Here is a 27,982-nt window from a genome sequence, read left to right as displayed (position 1 = left end):
TTCTGGTTTATTTAACCCCATCCTGCATCTCTATCCACATGAAAAACCAGAAACTCCCTGTGTAAATAAAGTTTAGGATTAGGTTTTATATTGCTTCTGTAAAAGGGTTATCCTGTGGTGTGGACATTAAAGTGAGTTGTTAATAAAAAAAATTAAAGCTGCTTAAGTTACTACAGTTTCCTGATATACTCGATGTCTAAAAGGTGCCCTGATCTTCAGCCGCGAGCTCTGGTTCTCGCAAGTGCTCTTCAGTTTGTGTGCAATTTGTGTTGACTGATCAGTACCATGCTCGGGTGCTCTGTACTCGTTAAGAGCAGTTGGATGCTCGGATGGGCGACACTTGAGCACCCAAGTATAATGAACATAAGTGGAGGACTCAAATATTTCTCCGGAAGATTTTACGGAAAAATGCTTGAGTACCCCATTAACTTATATTATTACCGGGTACTCGAGTCACGCCCATTCGAGCATCTAACTGCTATAACCGAGTACCGAGCACCCGAGCTTGATAGAGCTCACTCATCACTAGCCTGATTATCAGGTGTCACTACATGACTATATGTGGAGGGGGCTGGCTGAATGCCAATTTTAATAACTAAACCCTGATATTTATCATATATAGACAGAAAAGGGGAGTTGGATTGGCTATTGAAATAAACATTAAGGCAGCCACCTTCACACCCAGCTCAAATCACAAACCATGTTAGGCAAAAACCAGAAGATGACCTACAAGGACCTGTGACCAGGGTCTGAAGCTGGAAATCAGACATCAAGTAAATAAAAAAGTTGAATAAACTAGAAATGTAATGACACACATGTTTTATGCAATACCCCATTAATGTATGATCACAAGAAATAGACCTCAACTGATCACAAAACAAAGGGAACCTTTCATAGTTTCATCCACTTCAGATCCACATCTGGGGCTCTCAGATGAACAGAAAACCCCATTCCTCCTCTCCAGCATAACTGTGTGCCCAGAGAGGCAGATAATTTTTTACACAGAATTTAGGAGCATTACTTAACCCCTCTGGTCATACTTATCTCATTGGCTCCAATGTCTTGGTCACCAATAACACATGGGTGAGCTTAAAATCATATTGACCATGCATTGTTCATTAATTCACCTCATATCAGCTTCACTGTTTTCTGTTTTTTGATGTATTTTTTATTGAGCAACTTTTCCCCCCTCAATATGAAAGTTGCTTGAAAATCATGTGATTTGGAAGTGGCATCCACAGTAAGTTACTATTTATTTCTTAGAAAAAATGTTAAAAATCCAGAAATGCTTGTTCTCCTTTTGTGCAGGGAAATTTTCCAAATTTTTAAGCATGTGAGACTGGATCTCTTAAACACAGTGTGAAAACTCCTTAAGTGTTCTCCTACTTGTCAGGAACATCCCTAAGGGCTCACTCACACCCCTGGATGTTTGCTAGCTGATGGTTTATTGAAAGGCACTCACTCCAATGTTATTCTATGGATGCTGCATAAGAAAAAAATTGCACCGTGCTGCGACTGGATCACGTGATTTGATCATGGGATCACGTGCACCCATACAAGTGTATGGATGCATATGAAACATCAGACTGCACTCAATCCGATATACATGAGACAAGCAATGGAGAAGCTGGAGAGATTACGTTCTCCATCTTCTCCTCACCTGTGCTCCTATTCCCGCATGTGAGAGAATGGGAGCACAGTAAATGACACTCGGCTCATACTCGCAGCAGTGATTAGCATAATCCATCCGATTATCTCACATGACAGAATATATGCCATTGTGACTCGGTCCTTAAGGCTGAGGCCACAAAGGGATTAGTGCCAGACCTCGTATGACACTCGGCTCACACTTGGAGCACAGCCGGAGCTGAGTGTCATGCGACTGTGGTTCGATCCTGCGATCAGACCACAGCTGCGGAGGGGAGGGCCAGCGCTGCGGAGGGGAGGGTCAGCACTGCGGAGGAGAGGGAGGGATTTATCACCCTATCCCCTCCATTGCCGGTTGATGTGAGAATCGCACTGCACTCCGTTGTAATGCGAGTGCAATGCGATATTTCTCTCTCCCCTATAGACTTGAATGGGTACGAGTGAAACAGGATCGCATTCCACCCGCAGCATGATGTGATTGTTTTCTCGGTCCGATTAAGACTGAAAAAAAAATTGCTCATGAGAGCTGCCCCATAGAGTTATATTGGTCCGAGTGGAATGCGATTTTTTTATCGCATTCCACTCGCTACGTATTACTCGCTGTGTGTGCTAGCCCTAAAGGTATAAATGAATTTTATAAGACCTATCCTTCAAAAAGGTCATCTAAATCGAAATTATATGGGTTCGGCTCCCGGCACCTCTTACACTCAGCTGTAATAAGATTCAGTCTCAGCCAGATATAAACATTCTGAACAGATCGTCAATACACAATATTCATTGTGTAGTGGTGATTGTCACCTGCTGCAGAACTACTCTGATTCTCTTGTATGTATTTTACCCCAAAAATTACTTACTTCTGGCCACTCCCGAAGAATATTTCATCTAATTACTGGGGATGTCAGGTTTCAATCCCCCACAATCTCATATTGACAACATATCCATTGGATGGGACATCAGTTGTTAAAGCATAACTCGAATTTCACAAGAACATGATGCAAGTGCAGGACTCTGCAGTGTAATCATTTTTCTAAATCTTAATTACTGTTTTTTAATGATAAACCCACAGCACATATTCCCCAAGCTCTATGCTGTTGGCTGTACTACACAAGCAGCGTCCTTCTCCGGCTCCTTGGATACCTTCTTGGCTTTGTCCTGCGTGTCTCTCAGATACTGTCTTTATTGCAGGAATCAGTGCTGTATAATACTATAACGCTCGCTCCTGCACTGGAGACAGTATCTGAGAGAGACACGCAGGTCGCTGATTAATTTAGTGCAGTCAGCAGCACCGACTTTTGGTTGGCCGGACCATGGGTTATCAGAAAAAATTGCCAATACTGTAGATTAGTTTAGAAAAATTATTACACTGCAGAGTCCTAGTTATGTTCTTGTAAAACTGGAGGTACCCTTTAAGGCTGTGGCCACATGGTCATTAATGAGATTGAATCGCATTGACACTCAGCTCCGGCTCTACTGGAGTATAAGCCGAGTGTCATGCGATTGTCTCGTCACTGTGCTGCGATCCTGTGATCACAGCACAGCCTCGGAGGAAGGGGGTGGGCTCTGCGGAGGAGAGGGAGGTAGTAATCTCCCCATCTCCTCCATTGTCAGCTGATGCATATATCGCACTGCACTTGCATTACACTGGTGTAATGTGAGTGCAATGCGATGTTTCTCTTGCACCCATAGACTTGTATGGATGTGAGTGAAAATGAATCGAATTCCACCCGCAGTATGCTGCAATTGTTTTCTCAGTCCGATTAGGGCAGAGAAAAAATTGCTAATGAGAGATGCCCCATAGAGTAACATGGGTGCGGGTGGAATGCTATTTTTTTTTATTGCATTCCACGTGCTCCGTTTTTCTTGCCATGTGTGCTTAACCTAATTCAGACAACCCATTTAAGTTACAGGCAGCCTAATGTCTGATACCAGCAGCCTAAACCACGGGCACCCTGTATCAGATTGGGGCTGTATGATCTCAGCTAGGTATGTTTGACTCTGAAACGATGCAGAGGAAAACATACTTTAAAAGCTTCTCCCCGCCCACTGCCTTGGATTGACAGAAAAACCAATGAAGTAACCAGAGTAAATAGCAAAAATAAAATCAAATAATTTTATTGAAAGTATTATTTTTTAAAAGACATTTTTTTAGAAAAACATTATATGAATATATAGAACGATAAAGGGGATGTCTGCCAAAAAACCACCATTCCAATCACTGCTTCACTTCACGTATGTATGTAACACAGATGAACCACTCATATTCACTTATAAATGTGCATCAAAAAAGAGGGGGATTAAATAACATGCTCCAGGGTAGTGATAACACAAGGGTCACGAAGAAGCCCTAGGCGAAACGGCCGTCAGGGTATTTGTCCTTTCCATCCACTTCCAGTATGGTATTTGGCAGTCAGGCATCTGCTCTATATTGACTGCTTGTGTATCCTGCTCTCTCCTTTCTGCATCTATCCTTGGCTGGTATTCTCTCCATGCATTTTTCTACCCAGTACTTCTTTTTGGACAGGATTATCTCTTTATGAATTGTGTTATCACTACCCTCTTATTTATATATTCCCTCTGGGCATTCTTATCTTTGTTTATGTGGGCAAGTGAACTTTCATCCTTATCTTTAACATAATTTCTGTCCACAAGGAAGTCACATCTGAAATGAGCTCTATAACATGTACTGGTTTGTGAATTTTTGCTGTATTGATGGGAGAGTGCAATATTAATTTATTTATTGTCATTCTGAGGTTTTCTAAACCGCTGTTTGTTCATGTTTCCTGGGGCTGTGCAATAACTTTCTCTGGGATAGTGCAATACCTTATGGGAGATTTTCTTGCGTGGAGCATGTTATTTAATTCCCCTCTTTTTTGTTGCACATTTATAAGTGAATATCAGTGGTTCATCTGTGTTACACACATACGTGAAGTGAAGCAGTGATTGGAATGGTGTTTTTTTGGCAGACATCCCCTTTATCGTTCTATATATTCATATAATGTTTTTTTAAAAAAATGTCTTTTAAAAAATAATGCTTTCAATAAAATTATTTGATTTTATTCTTGCTATTTACTCTGGTTACTTCATTGGTTTTTCTGGATTCTAGAGTTAGCACTACTGTGATTGGGCCAATAATTTGTTGTTCTTGGATTGACAGGTCTCTCCGGGTGGGAAGAACCCTCCAGTCCGACTAGTCTCCAGTGCAGCTCGGTAACTGGTTGCTTTTAAAGTATGTTTTTCTCTGAAACAATACAGCATTTCAGAGTAAAACATACCTGGCTGAGATCATGCAGGCATTGTACGATAGGTTCTGCCCAATCCATGGGCAACATGTATCTACTGTCAAGTTCACTTTAAAACGTATCCACTTTAGTGCTGCAAAAATGCTGCAGACTTTACAAAAAAAAAATATGCACATAAAATCGGAACAAAATCCATAACATGTGTACCTAGACTAATGATTTTAGTTTATCTTGATACCTATGGATATTATTGTGTGGCCCAAAACATCCAAAAATCTTCCGGAAATAGGGGAGAATTCCAAACACACAAGACAGTTGGCAAAGCTCCCAGGCTCCGGTGAGACTTCACAGGAAGCAACACTTCAAGATTTCAAGCTTCTGCGTCATCACCTACTTCAATCAGTGCAAACAAAAAGTGGAACAGACATCAGAGTAACAAATCTGATAATGTTTCTAACCTGCATTGCAAACATACAAGGATCATTTACTTACTATCCACAATTACACCAGGTTCTGTCTGGATTAGTTTTTTTTTTTTGTTACATGAGGCCCTGGGTTTAGCAGTGAAGCAAATTTTAGATATCCAAGAATGATGTAAGCCAAAGGTAAAATAGACAGCCCCTAGGCTCCATTAAAAAAACGAAGCAGTTTAAGGAATAGAAAGATGAAAACAAGCTTTGGCTACCGGGACAGACCATAACCGATCAATACTGAAGAGGGAATCAGTATATAAAGCTCAGAGAGGTGCCCACACACCATTTTTTGGCATCAAGAAAGCTTTTACCATCCCTGTTCTTAATCTGACACGACATCTTGGCACGATATTGAATGTAATAAATATTGATCCCTGTATTAAAGATGTCCGTTTAAAGAGGTAGGTTCATTTAATGTTATGGTTCATCCTGGTGTCCGCTCAGCTCCTTCAGTCAGTGCAATACACTTTAAGTGGGCTGGCAGGGTACACGATCCAACACTGAGCCATTCAAACTCCTTCTGATTGGTGTCTTTGGGTTGGGGGGGACAGAGGTCTGCCATTCTGGTGATTGGTTGGGTTCCAGTTGCTTTAACCTATTTCACCTCTCCATCGGAGAGGTGAAATACCCTTTTAAAAGATTTTTTGGGAAGCTATAAAAGTAAAGAACTTTTTGAAAAGGATAGGTCATCAATATCAGACTGGTGGGATCTGACTCTTGTCACCATCACAATCATCCAACAGTTCCAGAGAGCACAGAGTTTCCTTCATTGTTTACCAGGCAATGCCACCTATCTTTGGCACTGGGTCTGTCTGGGACAGAGCTGAAATCTGTATGGTAAAGCAACAAAGGGCAATCCGCCCCCCTACCAGTCTGTTACTGATGACCTCTATAAAGTATTGGCCACCAATATTGTAATCCAAGAAAACCCCTTTAACTAGTGCTGTGACCCTACATTCTGAGGACATTAGTATTTAGGCCCCTGCCGATGGAAATTATGCAATTACTTACTATTATAAGAATATGGGTATATAAATAAATATATGACATTAGTGTATCAGATTGTATTTAGCATCTCATCTCAAGAGGATTATTTCTTTGATGTTGCAGATCTTTCTTTACATTAATATAATCCTACATTTCATCTATGCCAGCAATGTATGAATACATCAAAGAGAGTGACGGATGAGACGGCCGCGCTCACAGTAGGGGATTTTTTAATTAAAGACACATTCATTTTGATTGAATGGATAATTGTATGATTATTTCATCTAACTAACCAGCATTACAAATGCAGTAATATAATTACTGTACAGATCATAGTACTGGATGCTTCTAAAGATCAGTATATGGCTATTAAGTGTAGATTAACAATACATAATTTTGAATACTATCACACTTCTGAGGAAAAAATAAGATTAACAATATATGTATATATATATATATATATATATATATATGTATATATACAGTATATATATATTATATATATATATATATATATATATATATATATAGCGGGTGAAATAACTACTGGACCCATCACCAATTTTCTGAGCATATATATTTCTAAAGATGATATTGACAGAAATTTCTCACCAGATGTCAACCCATCCAATCCACACAGCGAAAGAAATTAAACCACAGATATCTATAAATTTTGTAAAGTGTAAGAATGAGAAATGACACAGTGAAAAAGTATTGAGCACCTAAAGAAAAGGAAAGAGAGGTACAAAAAGGTAGAAAGTCATGACACCAGATGAAATTTATCAGTAATTAGAAAGCAATACTACCACTTAGTGAAAAATAGTATCAGCTGGTTCAATTGATGGCCTATAAAAAGATCTCATTACCAAAATGCCACACAAGAAACATCTCATGATGGGTAAACCCAGTGAGCTGTCACAAGACCTTCACAGCCTTATTGTTGCAGTGAGCACTGTTAGGGCCATAATCCGTAAGTGGAAAGAACATTATTTCACCAAAAATCAGCCAAAACCAGGTGCTCCTCTCAAGATCTCAGACAAAGGAGTTAAAATAATTAGACGAGTTGTCCAAGAGCCAAGGATCACATGTGGAGAGTAACACAAAGACCTGGAATCAGCAAGTACAATTGTTTCAAAGAAAACAATAAGTAATGCACTTAACCTTCACGGTCTGTCTGCACACACACCACGCAAGACTCCTTTGCTGAACAAAAAGCATGTTCAAGTATGTTTAAAGTTTCCTCAACAACATTTAGACAAGCCTGTCAAATACTAGGAGAATAAAGACTGGTCAGATGAGAACAAAATTGAACTCTTTGGATGCCATAATACAACCCATGTTTGGAGGCCAAAAGCCACTGCATATCACCCAAAAAAGACCATACCAACAGGGAATTTTAGAGGTGGGAACATAATGGTGTGGTGCTCTTTTTCAGTGGGGCTGTTTTGGAATAAACATGGCTGAAGGGCGGGTCTGGGTTCCCAAAAAGAAAAAACTGCATAACAATCAAAAAGACTGCTGGAACACCACTGCAAATGTGAACAGGGTGCTAGCTAAAAAATACATGTTTATTCAATTTCCTATATAGCCAGGTCCCTGGCTTCCCATACACAAGTAGGTTTTAACCGCACATAAAGGTACATTTGGTTATTTGGTTAGGTACCCATACGCACAAGTAGGTTTTAACCACATATAGTGGTAACATTTGGTCAGGGACCCCATAAAAAAGAGGTTACCGGGAAGTGGTTGTCGGGCAGTAATGAATTGATCAATACATTAGCAAAATATCCCTTTTTTTTTCAAATAATCCTTAGCAGTCATGCAATGTCACATTTTCAATTTTTCTAATTTTTCATATGGCTAATTGTGTTTTTCATTTCTTTATATATCATAGAGCAGTTATGCTTATTCATATTTCTCTGAATTTAATGTGCAGCTTTCACTTTATATAAATTGTGTATTTTGTAGCTAGCACTCTGATCACATTTGCAATGGTGTTCCAGCAGTCTTTTTGATTGTCTCTTCTCAACCCTGTGATCTCTCTTCTCCCCCTGTGCTGTCTCTGCTGCCCCCCAGCGCTGTCTCCTCTCCCCCTGTGCAGTCTCTCACCCCGTGCTCTCTGTTCTCTCCCGTACACTGTGATGAGCGCAGCGTCCTTACAGCTGAGCGGTGTCCAAGCGATGCAGAGATAAGTGCTGACCGCTAGTTTCAGGTGATGCCCCTGGTCTCTGTTCCCGGTAGTATTCAAAAAGCTCCTGGCCTCAGAATGCTGCGCTCATCACATAGTGCAGGGATATAGTGCACGGGGGAGAGGGGAAACAGTTACATCATAATGGGCTGGGGACACCGTTGGGCAAACAGCGCTGATGGTGTCCCTGACAGCGTGTGGACACCCTGATTGTCCAAGGCCCCGACACATACAGGGCAGGGGAGAAGATAGCAGTGCACAGGGGGTGGGGGAAAGTACAGAATGTGGGGAGGGTGCAAGGGAGGATGAGAGGGGGCGGGGACTGCGTTGTGCAGTACATGGTCGGCAACAGGGCGGCAACATGGCGTCGGCTGTGATGCCCGTCAACAAGCTCCTGCCCCTGTCGATGTGACATCACAGGAAGTAGTAAAATGCCAGCAGGAGTGGTCACATGACCACTCTGAACAGGGGGAGAGGGGCTGACAGCAGGGCAGGTAGGTAGTTGCTATCTACCTACATGCCCCTATGTAGCCCAATAGTGAAATAAAAAAATAAACAAAATAAGCCAGATAACCCCTTTAAATGAATTTCACTAAGTGTGTTCAATACTTTTTTCCTGTGTCATTTCTCATTGCTATAAATCCTTAAAGGGAAGGTATCGCGGTTTTTTATTTTTGTATTAAAAATAGTGATTATGAAATCAAGTATTTCTAATACAAAATGAAAATCGCAGCTTATTTAGTTTTTATGTAATTCTTATTTTACTGGAGGCACTGGGGGCTGCCATGCTGGATTTGCCTTGTGTGTAACGACAGTAACTCCTTCCTTTATGGCAGCCCCTGTCCATAGACTCTGATAGTCGGGCTCCGACCCCTTGCCATACGTTACAGTGGGCGTCTGCTGTGACGTGGACGCACCCCCTGGGCTGTCCAGAACACAAGAGGGAGGAGTTTAGTGCCATTATTGTGGAGCTCACAGCGTGTGCTGTTTGCTCCACTTTACACCTGTCAACCGCCGGGATGTGTGAGTACGGGCCGACTCCCCTTTCCTCCCCTCCTTACTGTCTCCGATGACATTCCATCCTTCCGTTCTCCCCAGCCCCTGCTCTGCCCCAGCTACTGCCGCCGCCGTTACCGTCTCCAATGACACCCCCCTCCCTCCGTTCTCCCAAGTCCCCGCTCTGCCCGCTGCCGCAGCTCCCCCAGCTCTGTCCGCCGCTGCTGTGTGTGTGTGTGTGCACGCGATTGTACAGGTATGTGCGATATCGTGAGTGTGTGTGAGTGTATGTGATCGGATGTGTGAGTGTATGCGATCGGATGTGTGAGTGTATGCGATCGGATGTGTGAGTGTATGCGATCGGATGTGTGAGTGTATGCGATCGGATGTGTGAAATGTCGGCTGGACGCAGGGGAGGATGGCATGCAGCACAGCTGCCTGGAGTGCCCTCCGGAGGTCACAGAGAGGAATGATGTGAAAGGTGTGTGTGTGTGTGTGTGTGTGTGTGTGTGTGTGTGTGTGGCACAAGGTCCCCATCAGGGGTGATTGTATGTGGTTGGCACAAGGTCCCCATCAGGGGTGATTGTGTGTGTGTGTGCACGCGCGCGCCACTGCATGTGAGTACCTGTGTGTGTACCGGTGATACTGTCTGCAGGGTTGTGCATCTAATCCTATCCTGTGTGATACTATCTGCTGAGCTGTGTATCTAATCCTATCATCTGTGATACTGTCTGCTGAGCCGTGTATCTAATCCTGTCCTGGGTGATGCTATCTGCTGAGCCGTGTATCTAATCCTCTCCTGTGTGATACTGTCTGCTGAGCCGTGTATCTAATCCTGTCCTGTGTGATACTGTCTGCTGAGCCGTGTATCTAATCCTCTCCTGGGTGATGCTGTCTGCTGAGCCGTGTATCTAATTCTATCCTGTGTGATACTGTCTGCTGAGCTGTGTATCTAATCCTATCCTGTGTGATACTGTCTGCTGAGCTGTGTATCTAATCCTATCCTGTGTGATACTGTCTGCTGAGCTGTGTATCTAATCTTATCCTGTGTGATACTGTCTGCTGAGCTGTGTATCGAATCCTATCCTGTGTGACACTGTCTGCTGAGCTGTGTATCTAATCCTCTCCTGTGTGATACTGTCTACTGAGCTGTGTATCTAATCCTATCCTGTGTGATACTGTCTGCTGAGCCGTGTATCTAATCCTGTCCTGGGTGTTGCTGTCTGCTGAGCCGTGTATCTAATCCTCTCCTGTGTGATACTGTCTGCTGAGCTGTGTATCTAATCCTCTCCTGTGTGATACTGTCTGCTGAGCTGTGTATCTAATCCTATCCTGTGTGATACTGTCTGCTGAGCTGTGTATCTAATCCTGTCCTGGGTGATGCTGTCTGCTGAGCCGTGTATCTAATCCTCTCCTGTGTGATACTGTCTGCTGAGCTGTGTATCTAATCCTCTACTGTGTATTACTGTCTGCTGAGCTGTGTATCTAATCCTATCCTCTGTGATACTGTCTGCTGAGCCGTGTATCTAATCCTGTCCTGGGTGATGCTGTCTGCTGAGCTGTGTATCTAATCCTCTCCTGTGATATTGTCTGCTGAGCTGTGTATCTAATCCTATCCTATGTGATACTCATGCTGTCCTTGGTGACACTTTAGGCATTTCTGGTCACCATTAGTGATGAGCGAGTACTAAAAAGCTCGGGTGCTCGAAGCTCGGGCCGAGCCTCCCAAGATACTCGTGTACTCGGCCCGAGCACCGAGCCCAATGTTATCCTATGGGAGACCCGAGTATTTTTGTGAAATGACCCCCCGGCAGCATGGAGAAACCCTAAAAATGTCACAAAAGTCTCAGAAGAGTGCTCAAATGACATGGCATCAGCATGGGGAAGACCCCTTGAAGCATTTATCACTCAAAAGTCACAGATGTGAACAATTTTGTCCGAGTTTTACGCCATTTTTACGGACTCACCAGAAAACCTTCCAAAATGACACCAAAATGAATTTTCATGGCGGAAATGTTAAGGGCACATACTCAATAGTGAGATAGAGCTGGTGTATGTTACTTTTTGAGATTAATACATGAAAGATTTTACATGAAAACCTTGTGTGGCACTCCGATGTCCAAAACGCACGTTTTGTGCTTTTTACTAGCGATGTCGGTCATTTTTTTTTTTTTATTCTATCTCCCTCAGTCCGTCGGTCTGTCTCTCTCTGTCTTGTCTGTCCCCCTCTCACAGTCTGTCGGTCAGTTCCCCCCCCTCTCTCTTACTTACCGTTCCCCGATCACTGCCGCGGCGCTGCACAGCTGTTCAAACTCCGGTGGCTTTTCCTCTTTTGAAAAAGCCGGCCGCTCATTAATCAATCTCCTATTCCCTGCTGTCCTGCTTTTCGGCGCCTATGATTGGTTGCAGTGAGACACGCTCCCACACTGAGTGACAGCTGTCTCACTGCAACCAATCACAGCAGCCGGTGTGTGTATACTGTGCAGTGAAATAAATAATTAAATAATTAAAAAAAACGGCATGCGGTCCCCCCAATTTTAATACCAGCCAGATAAAGCCATACGGCTGAAGGCTGGTATTCTCAGGATGGGGAGCTCCACGTTATGGGGAGCCCCCCACCCTAACAATATCAGTCAGCAGCCGCCCAGAATTGCCGCATACATTATATGCGACAGTTCTGGGGCTGTACCCGGCTCTTCCCGATTTACCCTGGTGCGTTGGCAAATCGGGGTAATAAGGAGTTAATGGCAGCCCATAGCTGCCACTAAATCCTAGATTAATCATGTCAGGCGTCTCCCCGAGATTCCTTCCATGATTAATCTGTAAATTACAGTTAAAAAACACACACACCCGAAAAATCCTTTATTAGAAATAAAAAACACTAACAAAGTCCCTCATTACCAATTTATTAACCCCGACAAACCCTCCATGTCCGGCGTACTCCACAGTCCTCCAGCGTCGCGTCCAGCTCTGCTGCATGGAAGTGACAGGAGCTGCAGAAGACACCGCCGCTCCGGTCACCTCCACGCAGCTAATGAGATGAGTAGCGCGATCAGCTGAGCTGTCACTGAGGTTACCTGGATCCAGCGGTGGATGCAGCGGTGGCCGCGGGTAACCTCAGTGACAGCTCAGCTGATCGCGCTACTCACCGCCGCTCCAGTCAGCTCCATGCACCAACTGAGGTGAGTATAGCGATCAGCTGCTGTCACTGAGGTTAATCGCGGCACCGCTGGATCCAGCGGTGGCCGGGAGTTACCTGACTGACAGCAGCTGATCGCGCTATTCCCTTCATTAGCTGCGTGGAGGTGACCGGCGGCTTTTACTATTTTGAAAAAGCCGGCCGCTCATTAAACAATCTCCTATTCCCTGCTTTCCCCGCCCACCGGTGCCTATGATTGGTTGCAGTGAGACACGCCCCCACGCTGAGTGACAGGTGTCACACTGCACCCAATCACAGCAGCCGGTGGGCGTGTCTATACTGTGCAGTAAAATAAATTAATAAATAATTAAAAAAAAACGGCGTGCGGTCCCCCCCATTTTAATGCCAGCCAGATAAAGCCATACGGCTGAAGGCTGGTATTCTCAGGATGGGGAGCTCCACGTTATGGGGAGCCCCCCAGCCTAACAATATCAGTCAGCAGCCGCCCAGAATTGCCGCATACATTATATGCGACAGTTCTGGGGCTGTACCCGGCTCTTCCCGATTTGCCCTGGTGCTTTGGCAAATCGGGGTAATAAGGAGTTAATGGCAGCCCATAGCTGCCACTAAATCCTAGATTAATCATGTCAGGCGTCTATGAGACACCCTCCATGATTAATCTGTAAGTTACAGTAAATAAACACACACACCCGAAAAAATCCTTTATTAGAAATAAAAAACACACACACATTCCCTGGTTCACCACTTTAATCAGCCCCAAAAAGCCCTCCATGTCCGGCGTCATCCAGGATGTTCCAGCGTCGCTTCCAGCGCTGCTGCATGGAGGTGACCGGAGCCGCAGAAGACACCGCCGCTCCGGTCACTTCCACGCAGCAAATGAGGTGAGTAGCGCGATCAGCTGAGCTGTCACTGAGGTTACCCGCCGTCACTGGATCCAGTGACAGCGGGTAACCTCAGTGACAGCTCAGCTGATCGCACGGCTGTCTTCATTAGCTGCGTGGAGGTGACCGGAGCGGCGGTGTCTTCTGCAGCTCCTGTCACTTCCATGCAGCAGAGCTGGACGCGACGCCGGAGTCCGTGGAGTACGCCGGACATGGAGGGTTTGTCGGGGTTAATAAATTGGTAATGAGGGACTTTGTTAGTGTTTTTTATTTCTAATAAAGGATTTTTCGGGTGTGTGTGTTTTTTAACTGTAATTTACAGATTAATCATGGAAGGAATCTCGGGGAGACGCCTGACATGATTAATCTAGGATTTAGTGGCAGCTATGGGCTGCCATTAACTCCTTATTACCCCGATTTGCCAACGCACCAGGGTAAATCGGGAAGAGCCGGGTACAGTCCCAGAACTGTCGCATATAATGTATGCGGCAATTCTGGGCAGCTGTTGGCTGATATTGTTAGGGTGGGGGGCTCCCCATAACGTGGAGCTCCCCATCCTGAGAATACCAGCCTTCAGCCGTATGGCTTTATCTGGCTGGTTTTAAAAATGGGGGGAACCGCACGCCGTTTTTTTTAATTATTTAATAAATAATTAAAATTAATAATTAAAATTAATAAATAATTTAAAAAAACGGCGTGCGGTTCCCCCCATTTTTAAAACCAGTCAGATAAAGCCATACGGCTGAAGGCTGGTATTCTCAGGATGGGGAGCTCCACGTTATGGGGAGCCCCCCACCCTAACAATATCAGCCAACAGCCGCCCAGAATTGCCGCATACATTATATGCGACAGTTCTGGGACTGTACCCGGCTCTTCCCGATTTGCCCTGGTGCGTTGGCAAATCGGGGTAATAAGGAGTTATTGGCAGCCCATAGCTGCCACTAAACCCTAGATTAATCATGTCAGGCGTCTATGAGACACCCTCCATGATTAATCTGTAAGTTACAGTAAATAAACACACACACACACCAGAAAAAATCCTTTATTAGAAATAAAAACACACACATATACCCTGGTTCACCACTTTAATCAGCCCGAAAAAGCCCTCCATGTCCGGCGTAATCCAGGATGATCCAGCGTCGCATCCAGCGCTGCTGCATGGAGGTGACCGGAGCCGCAGCACACACAGCCGCTCCGGTCACCTCCACACAGCAAATGAACACAGCCGCGCGATCAGCTGCTGTCACTGAGGTTACCCGCGGCCACCGGTGGATGCAGCGGTGACAGCGGGTAACCTCAGTGACAGCAGCTGATCGCGCGGCTGTGTTCATTTGCTGTGTGGAGGTGACCGGAGCGGCGGTGTCTTCTGCAGCTCCGGTCACCTCCATGCAGCAGCGCAGGATGCGACGCTGGATCATCCTGGAGTACGCCGGACAAGGAGGGCTTTTTCGGGCTGATTAAAGTGGTGAACCAGGGTATATGTGTGTGTTTTTTATTTCTAATAAAGGATTTTTTCGGGTGTGTGGGTTTATTTACTGTAACTTACAGATTAATCATGGAGGGTGTCTCATAGACGCATGACATGATTAATCTAGGACTTATTGGCAGCTATGGGCTTCCAATAACTCCTTATTACCCCGATTTGCCAACGCACCAGGGTAAATCGGGAAGAGCCGGGTACAGCCCCAGAATTGTCGCATATAATGTATGCGGCAATTCTGGCCAGCTGCTGACTGATATTGTTAGGGTGGGGGGCTCCCCATAACGTGGAGCTCCCCATCCTGAGAATACCAGCCTTCAGCTGTATGGCTTTATCTGGCTGGTATTAAAATTGGGGGGAACCGCACGCCGTTTTTTTAATTATTTATTTATTTATTTTACTGCACAGTATAGACACGCCCACCGGCTGCTGTGATTGGGTGCAGTGTGACACCTGTCACTCAGCGTGGGGGCGTGTCTCACTGCAACCAATCATAGGCGCCTGTGGGCGTGGAAAGCAGGGAATATGAGATGGCTGTGTACAGAGCACAGCGCGCCGGCCGGTATAAAGGCTCGGTCACGCTGTGCAGGCCGGCCAATCACTGCAATTCCACAACTAACAGGGCTGTGGCATTGCAGTGGTCTGCCAGCCAATCCCTGCATGAGGGCTGGCTCTCAAAAGAGCGCCAACATGCAGGGATGAAGACCACGAGTAAAGCACGAGTATTGCAAAATTACTCGGTACCCCGCCGAGCAGCCCGAGTACAGTGATACTCGTGCGAGTACCGAGTAGTTACAAGCATGCTCGCTCATCACTAGTCACCATGAAAATGGCTGTGCACTGTGTCCCTACATGTCATTCTCTGTTATCTGTTGTAAACACTCAGATTAGGAGGGGGGAGGCGACATCACACACAGGAGAGCAGACTCCGCCCACTTTACGGCAGGCTGTAATCTGAGCTTTTTATACAGTGGAAATTCAGTAGGATTTCAGAAGCTGCTCCCCCTAGTGTTTAACAATGGAAAATATCAAACTTTTTAATTTTTTTTTTATATTTTGCACAATTAAAAAAAAAATAATAATATTTAAACAAACATTTAAACATTATAACTTTACATTTTTTTCAGTTATTATTATTTTTTTTTTGACGATACCTTCCCTTTAACCCCTTAAGGACGAAGCCAGTTTTGTACTTAATGCCCAGGCCATTTTTTGCAATTTTGACCAGTGTCACTTTATAAGGTTATAACTCTGGAACACTTCAATGGATCCTGGTGATTCTGAGACTGTTTTTTCGTGACATATTGGGCTTCATGTTAGAGGTAAATTTAGGATGATTTTTTTTATTTTATTTGTGAAAAAATCTGAAATTTGACAAAAAAATTAAAAATTTTGCAATTTTCAAACTTTTAATTTTTATGCCCATAAACCAGAGAGTTATGTCACACAAAATAGTTAATAAATAACATTTCCCACTTGTCTACTTTAGATCAGCGCCATTTTTCAAACAAAATTTTTTGGGGTTAGGAAGTTAGAAGGGTTCAAAGTTCATCAGCAATTTCCCATTTTTTCAACAAAATTTACAAAACCATTTCTTTAGGGACCACATCCCATTTGAAGTGACTTTGAGAGGCCTAGGTGACAGAAAATACCCAAAAGTGACACAATTCTAAAACCTGCACCCCTCAAGGTACTCAAAACCACATCCAAGAAGTTTATTAACCCTTCAGGTGCTTCACAGGAACTAAAGTAATGTGGAATGAAAAAAAATAAAAATTTACATTTTACCTAAAAATGTTGCTTTAGCACTAATTTTCTTACTTTTTCAAGAGGTAACACCAAACATTGGACATCACACTTTGTTACCCACTTTCTTATGAGCGCGCCGATACCCCACATGTGGTCAGCAACCTTTGTTTGGGTAAATGGGAGGGCTTGGAATGAAAGGAGCAATATTTGAATTTTGGAAAGCAAAGTTGGCTGAAACAGATTGCGGGCACCATGTTGCATTTACAGATCCCCTAAGGTACCTAAACAGCAGGAACCCAAGTGACCCCATTTTGGAAACTAGACCCCTTAAGGCTTCTATCGAGGGGTATAGTGAGCATTTTGGACCCACAGGTACTTCACAGATTTTGATAACGTTACGTTGTCATATTGAAAATTGTCATTTTTTTCTCAAAAATGTTGCTTTAGCATCAATTCTCTCACTTTTTCAAGAGGTAATTCCAAAAATTTGACCCAAATGTTTGTTACCCACTTTTTTATGAGCGCGGTGATACCTCACATGTGGTCTGAAACCTTTGTATGGACAAACGGGAGGGCTTGGAACGAAAGGAGCAATATTTGAATTTTGGAAAGGAAATTTGGCTGAAAAAGATTGCGGGCACCATGTTGCATTTGGAGGACCCCTAAGGTACACAAACAGCAAAAAAACACCACAAGTGACCCCATATTGGAAACTAGGCCTTTTCAAGGAATTTATCTAGATGTTTGGTGAGTACCCTGAACCCCCAGGTGCTTCACAGAAGTTTATAACGTTGAGCCATGAAAATAAAAAAATAAAATTTTACCACAAAATTGTTACTTCAACCAGGTAGCTTTTTTTCACAAGGGTAACAGGAAAAAAAATCACCATGAAATTTATTGTGCAATTTCTCCTGAGTTTGGTGATATTTTATATGTGGTGGAAATCAACTGTTTGGGCACACGGCAGGTCTTGGAAGGGAAGGAGTGCAATTTGACTGCAAAATTGGCTGGAATCAATAGCGGACACCATGTTGCATTAGGAGAGCCCCTGAGGTGCCTAAGCAGTGGATGTCCCCCACAAGTGACCCCATTCTGGAAAATAGACCCCTCAAGGAATTTATCTAGATGTTTGGTGAGTACCCTGAACCCCCAGGTGCTTCACAGACGTTTATAATGTTGAGCTGTGAAAATAAAAAAAATACATTTTTACCACAAAATTGTTACTTCAACCACATAGCTTTTTTTTTTAACAAGAGTAAAAGGAAAAAAAGGAGCATAAAATTTATTGTGCAATTTCTCCTGAGTATGCTGATACCTTATGTGTGGTGGAAATCAACTGTTTGGGTGCACAGCAGGGCTCGGAAGGGAAAAAGTGCTATTTGACTGAACATTTGGCTGGAATAATTAGTGGACGCTATGTCGCATTTGGAAAGCCCCTAAATTGCCTAAACAGTGGAGGTCCCCCACAAGTGACCCCATTCTGGAAACAAGACACCTCAAGGCTTTTATCTAGGTGTATATTGAGCATTTTGAATCCACGAATACTTCACAGAATTTGATAAGCTTAGGTTGCCATATTGAAAATTTTCATTTTTTTCACAAAAATGTTTCTTTAGCATCACATTCCTCACTTTTTCAAGAGGCAACAACAAATCGTGGACCCCACAGGTTGTTATCCAATTTCTTGTGAGCGCAGGGATACCCCATATGTGGCCAAAATCCTCTGTTTGGATTAATGGGAGAGCTTGGAATGGAAGGAGCACCATTTGAATTTTGGAAAAGTTGAAATAAATTGCGCGCACCCTGTCACATTAGCAGGGCCTCTTGGGCACCTATACAGTTAGGTCCAGAAATATTTGGACAGTGACACAAGTTTTGTTATTTTAGCTGTTTACAAAAACATGTTCAGAAATACAATTATATATATAATATGGGCTGAAAGTGCACACTCCCAGCTGCAATATGAGAGTTTTCACATCCAAATCGGAGAAAGGGTTTAGGAATCATAGCTCTGTAATGCATAGCCTCCTCTTTTTCAAGGGACCAAAAGTAATTGGACAAGGGACTCTAAGGGCTGCAATTAACTCTGAAGGCGTCTCCCTCGTTAACCTGTAATCAATGAAGTAGTTAAAAGGTCTGGGGTTGATTACAGGTGTGTGGTTTTGCATTTGGAAGCTGTTACTGTGACCAGACAACATGCGGTCTAAGGAACTCTCAATTGAGGTGAAGCAGAACATCCTGAGGCTGAAAAAAAAGAAAAAATCCATCAGAGAGATAGCAGACATGCTTGGAGTAGCAAAATCAACAGTCGGGTACATTCTGAGAAAAAAGGAATTGACTGGTGAGCTTGGGAACTCAAAAAGGCCTGGGCGTCCACGGATGATAACAGTGGTGGATGATCGCCGCATACTTTCTTTGGTGAAGAAGAACCCGTTCACAACATCAACTGAAGTCCAGAACACTCTCAGTGAAGTAGGTGTATCTGTCTCTAAGTCAACAGTAAAGAGAAGACTCCATGAAAGTAAATACAAAGGGTTCACATCTAGATGCAAACCATTCATCAATTCCAAAAATAGACAGGCCAGAGTTAAATTTGCTGAAAAACACCTCATGAAGCCAGCTCAGTTCTGGAAAAGTATTCTATGGACAGATGAGACAAAGATCAACCTGTACCAGAATGATGGGAAGAAAAAAGTTTGGAGAAGAAAGGGAACGGCACATGATCCAAGGCACACCACATCCTCTGTAAAACATGGTGGAGGCAACATGATGGCATGGGCATGCATGGCTTTCAATGTCACTGGGTCACTTGTGTTTATTGATGACATAACAGCAGACAAGAGTAGCCGGATGAATTCTGAAGTGTACCGGGATATACTTTCAGCCCAGATTCAGCCAAATGCCGCAAAGTTGATCGGACGGCGCTTCATAGTACAGATGGACAATGACCCCAAGCATACAGCCAAAGCTACCCAGGAGTTCATGAGTTCAAAAAAGTGGAACATTCTGCAATGGCCAAGTCAATCACCAGATCTTAACCCAATTGAGCATGCATTTCACTTGCTCAAATCCAGACTTAAGACGGAAAGACCCACAAACAAGCAAGACCTGAAGGCTGCGGCTGTAAAGGCCTGGCAAAGCATTAAGAAGGAGGAAACCCAGCGTTTGGTGATATCTATGGGTTCCAGACTTAAGGCAGTGATTGCCTCCAAAGGATTCGCAACAAAATATTGAAAATAAAAATATTTTGTTTGGGTTTGGTTTATTTGTCCAATTACTTTTGACCTCCTAAAATGTGGAGTGTTTGTAAAGAAATGTGTACAATTCCTACAATTTCTATCAGATATTTTTGTTCAAACCTTCAAATTAAACGTTACAATCTGCACTTGATTTCTGTTGTAGAGGTTTCATTTCAAATCCAATGTGGTGGCATGCAGAGCCCAACTCGCGAAAATTGTGTCACTGTCCAAATATTTCTGGACCTAACTGTACATTAGAAACCCCCCACAAGTGACTCCATTTTGGAAACTGGACCCCTCAAGGATTTTATTTAGGAGTATAGTAAGCATTTTGAATCCACAGGTACTTCACAAAAATGTTGCTGTGCAACAAATTTCTCACTGTTAGGCTATGTGGCCATGATCCAGCGACACGGCGTCTAGTACACAGTGCCAGCCTTCCTGCAGAGATGTGAGTGTTGTCCATGGGAGAACGCAGCTGCCCATGCCCACGATTTGGGTTCAGGCTGCTGTGGACTTTAGCTCTATTCTACCTGCAGAGAGCACTCTAGTCTCCGCAGCATAAATTGACATGCTGAGGCTCGGGAAGCTGCGCCACAGGTCGGTTTATGCTGCGGAGAAAAGAAGCACAGTGGGCATGGGATTTCTAAAAATCCTTCCACTGTGCTTCTACTGCACAACACAGCGTTATGGACGCAGGGAAAACACTCTGCGCTCAAAACGCTGCAAACCCTGATTGTGGGCACATAGCCTAAAATGCTACAATGGATGAATGGATAGAAGTCAAACATATATAACGTCCCACCCCCTGCATATTCTAAGCTGGCTCCCTTTAGTGCCTTTCATGTGGCACTAAAGGGTGCCTAGCCTTGTATTTAGCCCAAAAAGAAAAAAAATAATTAAAATAAATGACGTGGGGTCCCCCCTATTTTTGATAGCCAGCTAGGGTAAAGCAGACAGCTGTAGCCTGCAAACCACAGCTGACAGCTTCACCTTGGCTGGTAATCAATTTGGAGGGCTCCCCAAGCTGTTTTTTTTTAATTATTTATAAATAAATAAATAAATAAAAAAACAAAAACAAACATAGGGTCCCCCCAAATTAGATCACCAGCCAAGGTGAAGCTGACAGCTGGGGTCTGGTATTCTCAGGGTGGGAAGAGCCATGGTTATTGGACTCTTCCCAGCCTAAAAATAGCAGGCCGCAACTGCCCCAGAAGTGGCGCATCCATTAGATGCGCCAATCCTGGCGCTTCGCCCCAGCTCATCCCGCGCCCTGGTGCGGTGGCAAACGGGGTAATAAATGGGGTTGATACCAGATGTGTAATGTCACCTGGCATCAAGCCCAGCAATTAGTGATGTCACGGCGTCTATTTGATACCAGACATAACTAATTGACAGTAATAAAAAAAAAATTGACAACAAAAAAAAATTTATTTGAATAAACACTCCCCAAAAACATTCCCTCTTTGGCCAATTTATTGAAAAAAAAAAAAAATCGGGTCCCTGCTGTAATCCATTGTGAAAGTCCCGCGGCGATTCTGGACCTTCTAGAATATGGGGGGCACGTTCAGGGAACGTATCCCCCATTTTCTAGGCGTGCAGACCCTCCATTTGGACTTAGTGGCAGCTATGGGCTGCAATTAACTCCTTATTAGCCTGATTGCCACCGCACCAGGGCAGTCGGGATGAGCCGGGTAGAGTCCGGGGACTCTCGCATCTAATGGATCGGGCAATTCCGGGTGGCTGATGGCTATTTTAAGGCTGGGGGGCTCCCAATAACGTAAGTCTCCCCTAGCTGTGAGACTTTATCTTGGCTGGTATGAAAATTGGGGGGACCACATGCCAGTTTTTTTAAATTATTTATTTTTTTATTGTACTGCACGTCGGCTGTGATTGGTTGCAGTGAGACAGCTGTCACTCAGCATGGGGGTGTGTCTGACTGCAACTAATCATAGGCACCGGTGGGCGGGGGAAGCAGTGAATATGAGATAAGCCAAATGAACGGCCGCGAAGCAGTATGACAGCCACGCTGGTGATTGGTGAGTATGAAGGAGAGAGAGAAAGGGGAGGAGAGACCGATGGAGAGACCGACAGAGAGAGTGAGACCGACAGAGAGAGACCGAGAGACCTGCGTTTTTGTTGACAAAAACGGATTCAAAATACAACAAAAATGCAGTGTAAACGCACAGCGAAACATTTTGGTGTTGAAACATCTCATTCATTTCAATGGGTGGAAAATGTTCACAAAACGCAATGAAGAAGAGACTTTTAGTAAATGATTTCGACAAATATTTGTCAAACAAAGCACTGACGAAAAAAAGCCACATGGGGATGGAAATTCTGACTTCTCATAGACTTTGCTGGGGAGCACAATGCATGCATTTTGGCATTGACACGGAGCAGTTTAAAATGCAACCAAAACACAAGACAAAAACGCACCGTGCGCACATGACCTTAATTTTTGAGTGAAATATCGGGTGGAGGAGGAGCTGGGGGGAGACTGGGTGGAGTCTCAAGGGGGCCAGGAAATGTTGCCAGTATGGGGCCCTGAAATTCCTAGTATCGGCGCTATATATATATATATATACAGTGGCGTAACTACCGCGGTCGCAGCGGTCGCGATCGCGACCGGGCCCGGGAGGTTAGGGACCCGGCGGCCGTCAGGCAGATCAGCAGCCAGCTCCTGTCAGTGTGAGAGGAGCTGCGCTGATCTGTCACAGACCTCGCGGCCGCTATTTGACCCACTGCCGCCGCCGACACCGGGCCCCCCTGCCTGATGTCAGCGGCGGCACCGGGGCCCCCTACCTGGTGTCAGCGGCTACGGTGTCTCCCCCGTCACCGCGCACAGTAATGATGAAGCATAGCGCGGCCGGTGCCTCACTATGCATCACCATTCTCCCCCTGTGCGATGACGTCACTCCCGAGCGACTGCTGTGCTGAGTGCACAGAGTGCAGGACAGGAGGACGCCGACCGCAGCACCGGGAGAACGAGCAGCGGGGAGGACAGCAGCGGTGGAAGGAAGAGAGAAGGTGAGTACTTGTTTTTTTTTTAATATAAGTGAGTAAACGGTGGCCAGAGGCTTGGGAAGGCAGTTCTGGGGAAGCTGCATTATTGTACATGGAAGCCTGGAGAGGCTGCTTTATACATGGAGGTCTGAGGAGGCTGCATTATATGTGGAGGTCTGGGGTAGCTGCATTATTATACATGGAGGCCTGGAGAGGCTGCTTTATACATGGAGGTCTGAGGAGGCTGCATTATATATGGAGGCCTGGAGAGGCTGCTTTATACATGGAGGCCTGTAGAGGCTGCTTTATACATGGAGGTCTGGGGAGGCTGCATTATATATGGAGGTCTGGGGAGGCTGCATTATATATGGAGGTCTGGGGAGGCTGCATTATATATGGAGGTCTGGGGTGGCTGCATTATTATACATGGAGGCCTGGAGATACTGCATTATACATGGAGGCCTGGAGATACTGCATTATACATGGAGGCCTGAGGAGGCTGGGTGCATTGTTATACATGGAGGTGGTCTGGAGAGACTGGGTGCTATATTATACATGGAGGCCTGAGGAGGCTGGGTGCATTGTTATACATGGAGGCCTGGAGAAGCTGGATGCTACATAATACATGGAGGCCTGAGGAGGCTGGCTGCATTATTATACATGGAGGCCTGGAGAGGCTGGCTGCATAATTATATATGGAGGTCTGGGAGGGCTGCATAATACAAAATGAAGGACACCTTATACATGGAATATAGGGGTGCCTTATGCATGGAGGAGTATGGGGCTGCATAATGCAATATGAAGTTTTATGGGGTTGCGTTATAATACATATAGGACTATGGGGGCTACATTATAATATATGGAGGACTATGGAGGCTACCTTATACATGGACTATGGGGGTGCATTATAAAACATTGGGGACTATGTGGTGCAGTATAATATATGGAGAACTATGGGGTGAATTATAATATATGGAGAACTATGAGAAATTCATTATAATAATTGGAGGGCTACTTTATACATGGAGGATTATGCGGGTGCATTATAATATATGGAGGACTATGGGGTGAATTATAATATATGGAGGACTATGTGGTGCAGTATTATATATTGAGTACTATGGGGTGAATTATAATGCATGGAGAACTATGGGAAATGCATTATAATACATGGAGGACTATGGAAGTGTATTCTAATATATGAAGGGTTATGTGGGACCCTTTATACTATATGGAAGGCTATGTGGGTGCCATTATTGTATTTGGAGAACTATATACAAGGGGGGACAAAGATACAAGCAGGGGATGGGAATGTTTTGTGCTGAGGGAAAAAGGCTCTTTCCCTCAGCACCCAGCTTTCCCATGCTCTGCTATACATCTTCTCTCAGCACCCAGCTTTCCCATGCTCTGCTATACATCATGTCTCAGCACCCAGCTTTCCCATGCTCTGATATGGGAAATCTGGGTGCTGAGGGAAAGCTGTATAGCAGAGCATGGGGAAGCAGTGTGCCGAGGACAAGATGGATATCAGAAAATAGGAAAGCTGGGTGCTGATAGAGGGATTTCAGATCATGGGAAATCTGGGTGCTGAGGGAAAGAGCCAAGTGTCAGCATCATTATCCTGTACCCCGAGTGTCAGTGTCATTATCCTGTACCCCGAGTGTCAGTGTCATTATCCTGTACCCTAAATGTCGATGTACGTGGAGGGGGGGCCCAGGTCCGAACTTTGCACCGGGGCCCATCAAACTCTAGTTACGCCCCTGTATATATATATATATATATATATATATATATATATATATATATATATATATATATATATATCCACCTATTGGCCCCAGAAGCAGCCGTCACACTGTACATTACTATGGGACTTGTATTCTCTGCCCTCTTCCGGGGATTGGGAATTGGTTACTATGGAGATGCTCCGTGTCCGATACCTCTGCACAGACGTGCGGCTGCGGTGTCACCACTCGTAGGCAGCGCTTGGGCCTGCACCGCCGTCGCTCCAGCACTAGATGTCGCTACAACCTGCAGCCGTTAATAACCCCTGCCTTACGCCTTACGCCGTTGCTATGTGAGATGGCGTCGTTTCTAAGCGTGAGACAAGGGCAGGAGGAGGCTGACACGCCATTTCCGGCCGGCTGTGAAGGCGGAGAGGGGCGGGAGGCAGGAGGAGCTGGAGGAGCCGGTCGGCAATGAGCAGCAGAGCTTTAAATCAGGGGAGGAGAGCGGCCGGCGGAGAGAGGAAGACGTTGTCCTGCCCTGTCGCCCTCCTGCGTCCTGACTGACGTGCCGACATGGACTTACAGGTGAGCGCACATTCCAGCCAGTGCTTACACCGCAAAGCAACGATCGGGGATTCTGCTGCTGTCGTGAATAGCTTTAGGGCATGCTGGGAGTTGTAGTTTCAGTGCAGTTGGGAAGTGTTAAAGGGGGTCACACAATGCTATTAGTGAGGTGTAGTGCCAGACCCCCGGCGTGTGTGCTGGGACATGTAGTACTCCAGCAGGCTGGCAGCACAGTGGGGGCAGGGACGTCCTCTGAGCTCCATCAGCTGGGTTCTTCTCATTGTTTCCTATGGAGGATTTCTGATTTCCTTCACTGTAATGGGGAAGTTGTAATCAGAAGGGAGACCTTTCTAAAAGTGACTGCACCATCATAGAGGTGGGTACCCCGGGGCAGGATGGGGGTCCGCACGTTTCTGCTCCTCGGGGCTCCCCTCTCCTCACTCTTGTCCCCTTGTGCGCACAGTAACCCAGCAGGTTTTTCCGCTGTGCTGAGCTGCAGTAGACGGGATGTTTTGGGATCCCTGATTTATTCGAGTCTAGTCATGGTGACGGGTCTGTGAGAATGCGGTGTATGGGGGTGACACTGCCTGCGCAGCCGTGCGGACATTGTGATGCCTCCTAATAATGGCTTCTGTATGAAGAACTGGCCCTGCTGCTCCGAAATGACCACAAGGCCAGCAGCGCGGTGTGTGGGCCTCACACAAGAGGACTTTCTGCCCAGAGCTTCCATTTCTGGACCTAAAAGCTGATCTCTCCTTGGCTGCTCCGATCCCTGCATGGAAGGGCAATGGGCATGAAAAGTGCAGGTCACTGCCCTTAGAGTTACTTTCCCTGATCTCGGGTATCTGTGACACATGGCATGAAGACAAGCCTGTGCTGCAAGGCCAGAAGCGCGGGGTGGCCAGCTGTCCGGCGGGGGGCACGCGGGGTGGCCGGCTGTCCGGCGGGGGGCACGCGGGGTGGCCAGCTGTCCGGCGGGGGGCACGCGGGGTGGCCAGCTGTCCGGCGGGGGGCGCACGAGGTGGCCAGCTGTCCGGCGGGACGCGCTTTCCCTTACTTTTATCTTTTGATGCCGCTCTTTGGCCATTATTAATCCAGTGTATGTCTCTTTGGTTTCTCTTCTATCAGTTGACCTTAACAATTGACTGTACGAGAACTCCGGCACACTATCACCCATGGAGACACACAAAAACAAGAGCGTAGAATTGATGTAAAAAATCCTTTTCTTTTTCTTTTGTGGTGAAAAAAAAATGTGCAATAAGTGCTGTACAAAGTCCGCCAGTAACAACGTTTCGGCCGGTTTGGCCTTCTTCAGGTCGGACAGGCTTAAGGATAACAGGACACAGAGTGGGTGAATATGTGTAGGACACTATTGCTTGACCTATAGTATAATGGAGTTGGTCGTGTTAGAAAAAATCGCACCAGGATACCATAGTTAATTGTTAATTGTAGGGACGTACCAAATGCTGGATTATTGCGTTCATCGAGGTATGTGTGATATTCAATTTCGAATTGCTCTGTTTTGAAAACACATCAGATCCAGTCATTGTGTCTAAGCGACAATATGATGGTTCACAGTCATGCACAGATATACAGGATTACGTCAGAACCGATATCTCAATAGTCTTCTGTGTGTGGACACGTCTCTGACGTGGTCGGGAGTCTGAGATAGCCTGAGGAATGTGGTGATTCCTGGGGTAATATGTGGAAGCCAAAAGGAGAGAGGAGCCACAATTGGTCAAAGAAATGGATGATGATGTGGCAGATAGGTGCTGGTCCAGGTAACTACCTGACTGAGACTCCACTGGTTATAGTCTGGATAAGGGTCCCTGGTTATGGTAGTAGGAGTCCAGGTAGCATGTGGGGGTGAACCACACGTCCTGTCCTGTCTCCTGAGCACCTACATGAGCTGATGCGAGGTCTTCTCTTTATCATTGGACCTTAACAATTGAAGCTGGCCATACACATCAGATAACTGCTGCCTGACTTCTCTTCTCTTACCCCCCGAATACATAGGAACTATCGCTCAGTCCAGCTTCCAATGTTCTCTAGGAGGGCCGATGCCAGACTCCTGCTTCTGACACCTGACATCATCTATTGGGGAGAGGCAGGAGGTATAATGGAGCAAGAATACAAAATCCAGCGGATCCAGGTATGGGGAAATTCATTAAAACTCACTGTTTATTTTTCCATTAAAACATTTTTTTCAAGGTTCCACAGCGTTACAGATAGTCGCTGACGCGTTTCGACATAACTTGTAGTTATACTGTCTTATTCATGGATGTGTCTGATTCATGGATGGATAACATCCATGAATAAGACAATAGAACTACAAGTTATGTCGAAATGCATCAGATGACTCAATCTGTAACACTGTGGAATTTCTGTGACCTTGAAAAAATGTTTTAATGGAACAATAAACAGTGAGTTTTAATGAATTTACCCATACCTGGATCCGCTGGATTCTGTATTCTTGCCTACACTGTGAGCTTTTTGCGCCTGAGGAGTTCCGTGCTGGATCCTTGTAAATTTACTCCTGAACAAGTATATGGGAGGTGAGCTGGAAAGTTCTCTTCTTTATAACGTATAATAGATGGGATCCCTCCTAGGTAGGTTCTTCCATCTCTCGAGAACTGTAAGAAAAGT

The 27,982-nt window shown here is 45.0% G+C and overlaps 2 protein-coding genes across 2 annotated transcripts in view; one reads left to right on the top strand and one right to left on the bottom strand.

Moving 5' to 3' along the window:
• LOC142309807 (protransforming growth factor alpha-like) overlaps positions 1 to 25,101 on the bottom strand; it is a 103,263-nt gene extending 78,162 nt beyond the window's left edge. The window contains exon 1 of the mRNA XM_075347262.1: positions 24,986 to 25,101. The gene's annotated coding sequence lies outside the window, so the exon portion shown is untranslated. The remainder of the gene's footprint in view (positions 1 to 24,985) is intronic.
• An 80-nt stretch (positions 25,102 to 25,181) lies between these two features.
• The window catches only part of SGPL1 (sphingosine-1-phosphate lyase 1), an 87,265-nt gene continuing 84,464 nt past the window's right edge, over positions 25,182 to 27,982 (top strand). Inside the window, exon 1 of the mRNA XM_075348976.1 lies at positions 25,182 to 25,357. Coding sequence (XP_075205091.1) covers positions 25,346 to 25,357 — 12 coding nt within the window. The 5' untranslated portion in view covers positions 25,182 to 25,345. The remainder of the gene's footprint in view (positions 25,358 to 27,982) is intronic.

The sequence above is a fragment of the Anomaloglossus baeobatrachus genome, chromosome 5 (genome assembly GCF_048569485.1).
Source record: "Anomaloglossus baeobatrachus isolate aAnoBae1 chromosome 5, aAnoBae1.hap1, whole genome shotgun sequence".
Taxonomy (NCBI): Eukaryota; Metazoa; Chordata; class Amphibia; order Anura; family Aromobatidae; genus Anomaloglossus; species Anomaloglossus baeobatrachus.
The sequence above is the reverse complement of the archived record's forward strand: the minus strand, read 5'-3'. Positions and strand labels throughout refer to the sequence as shown.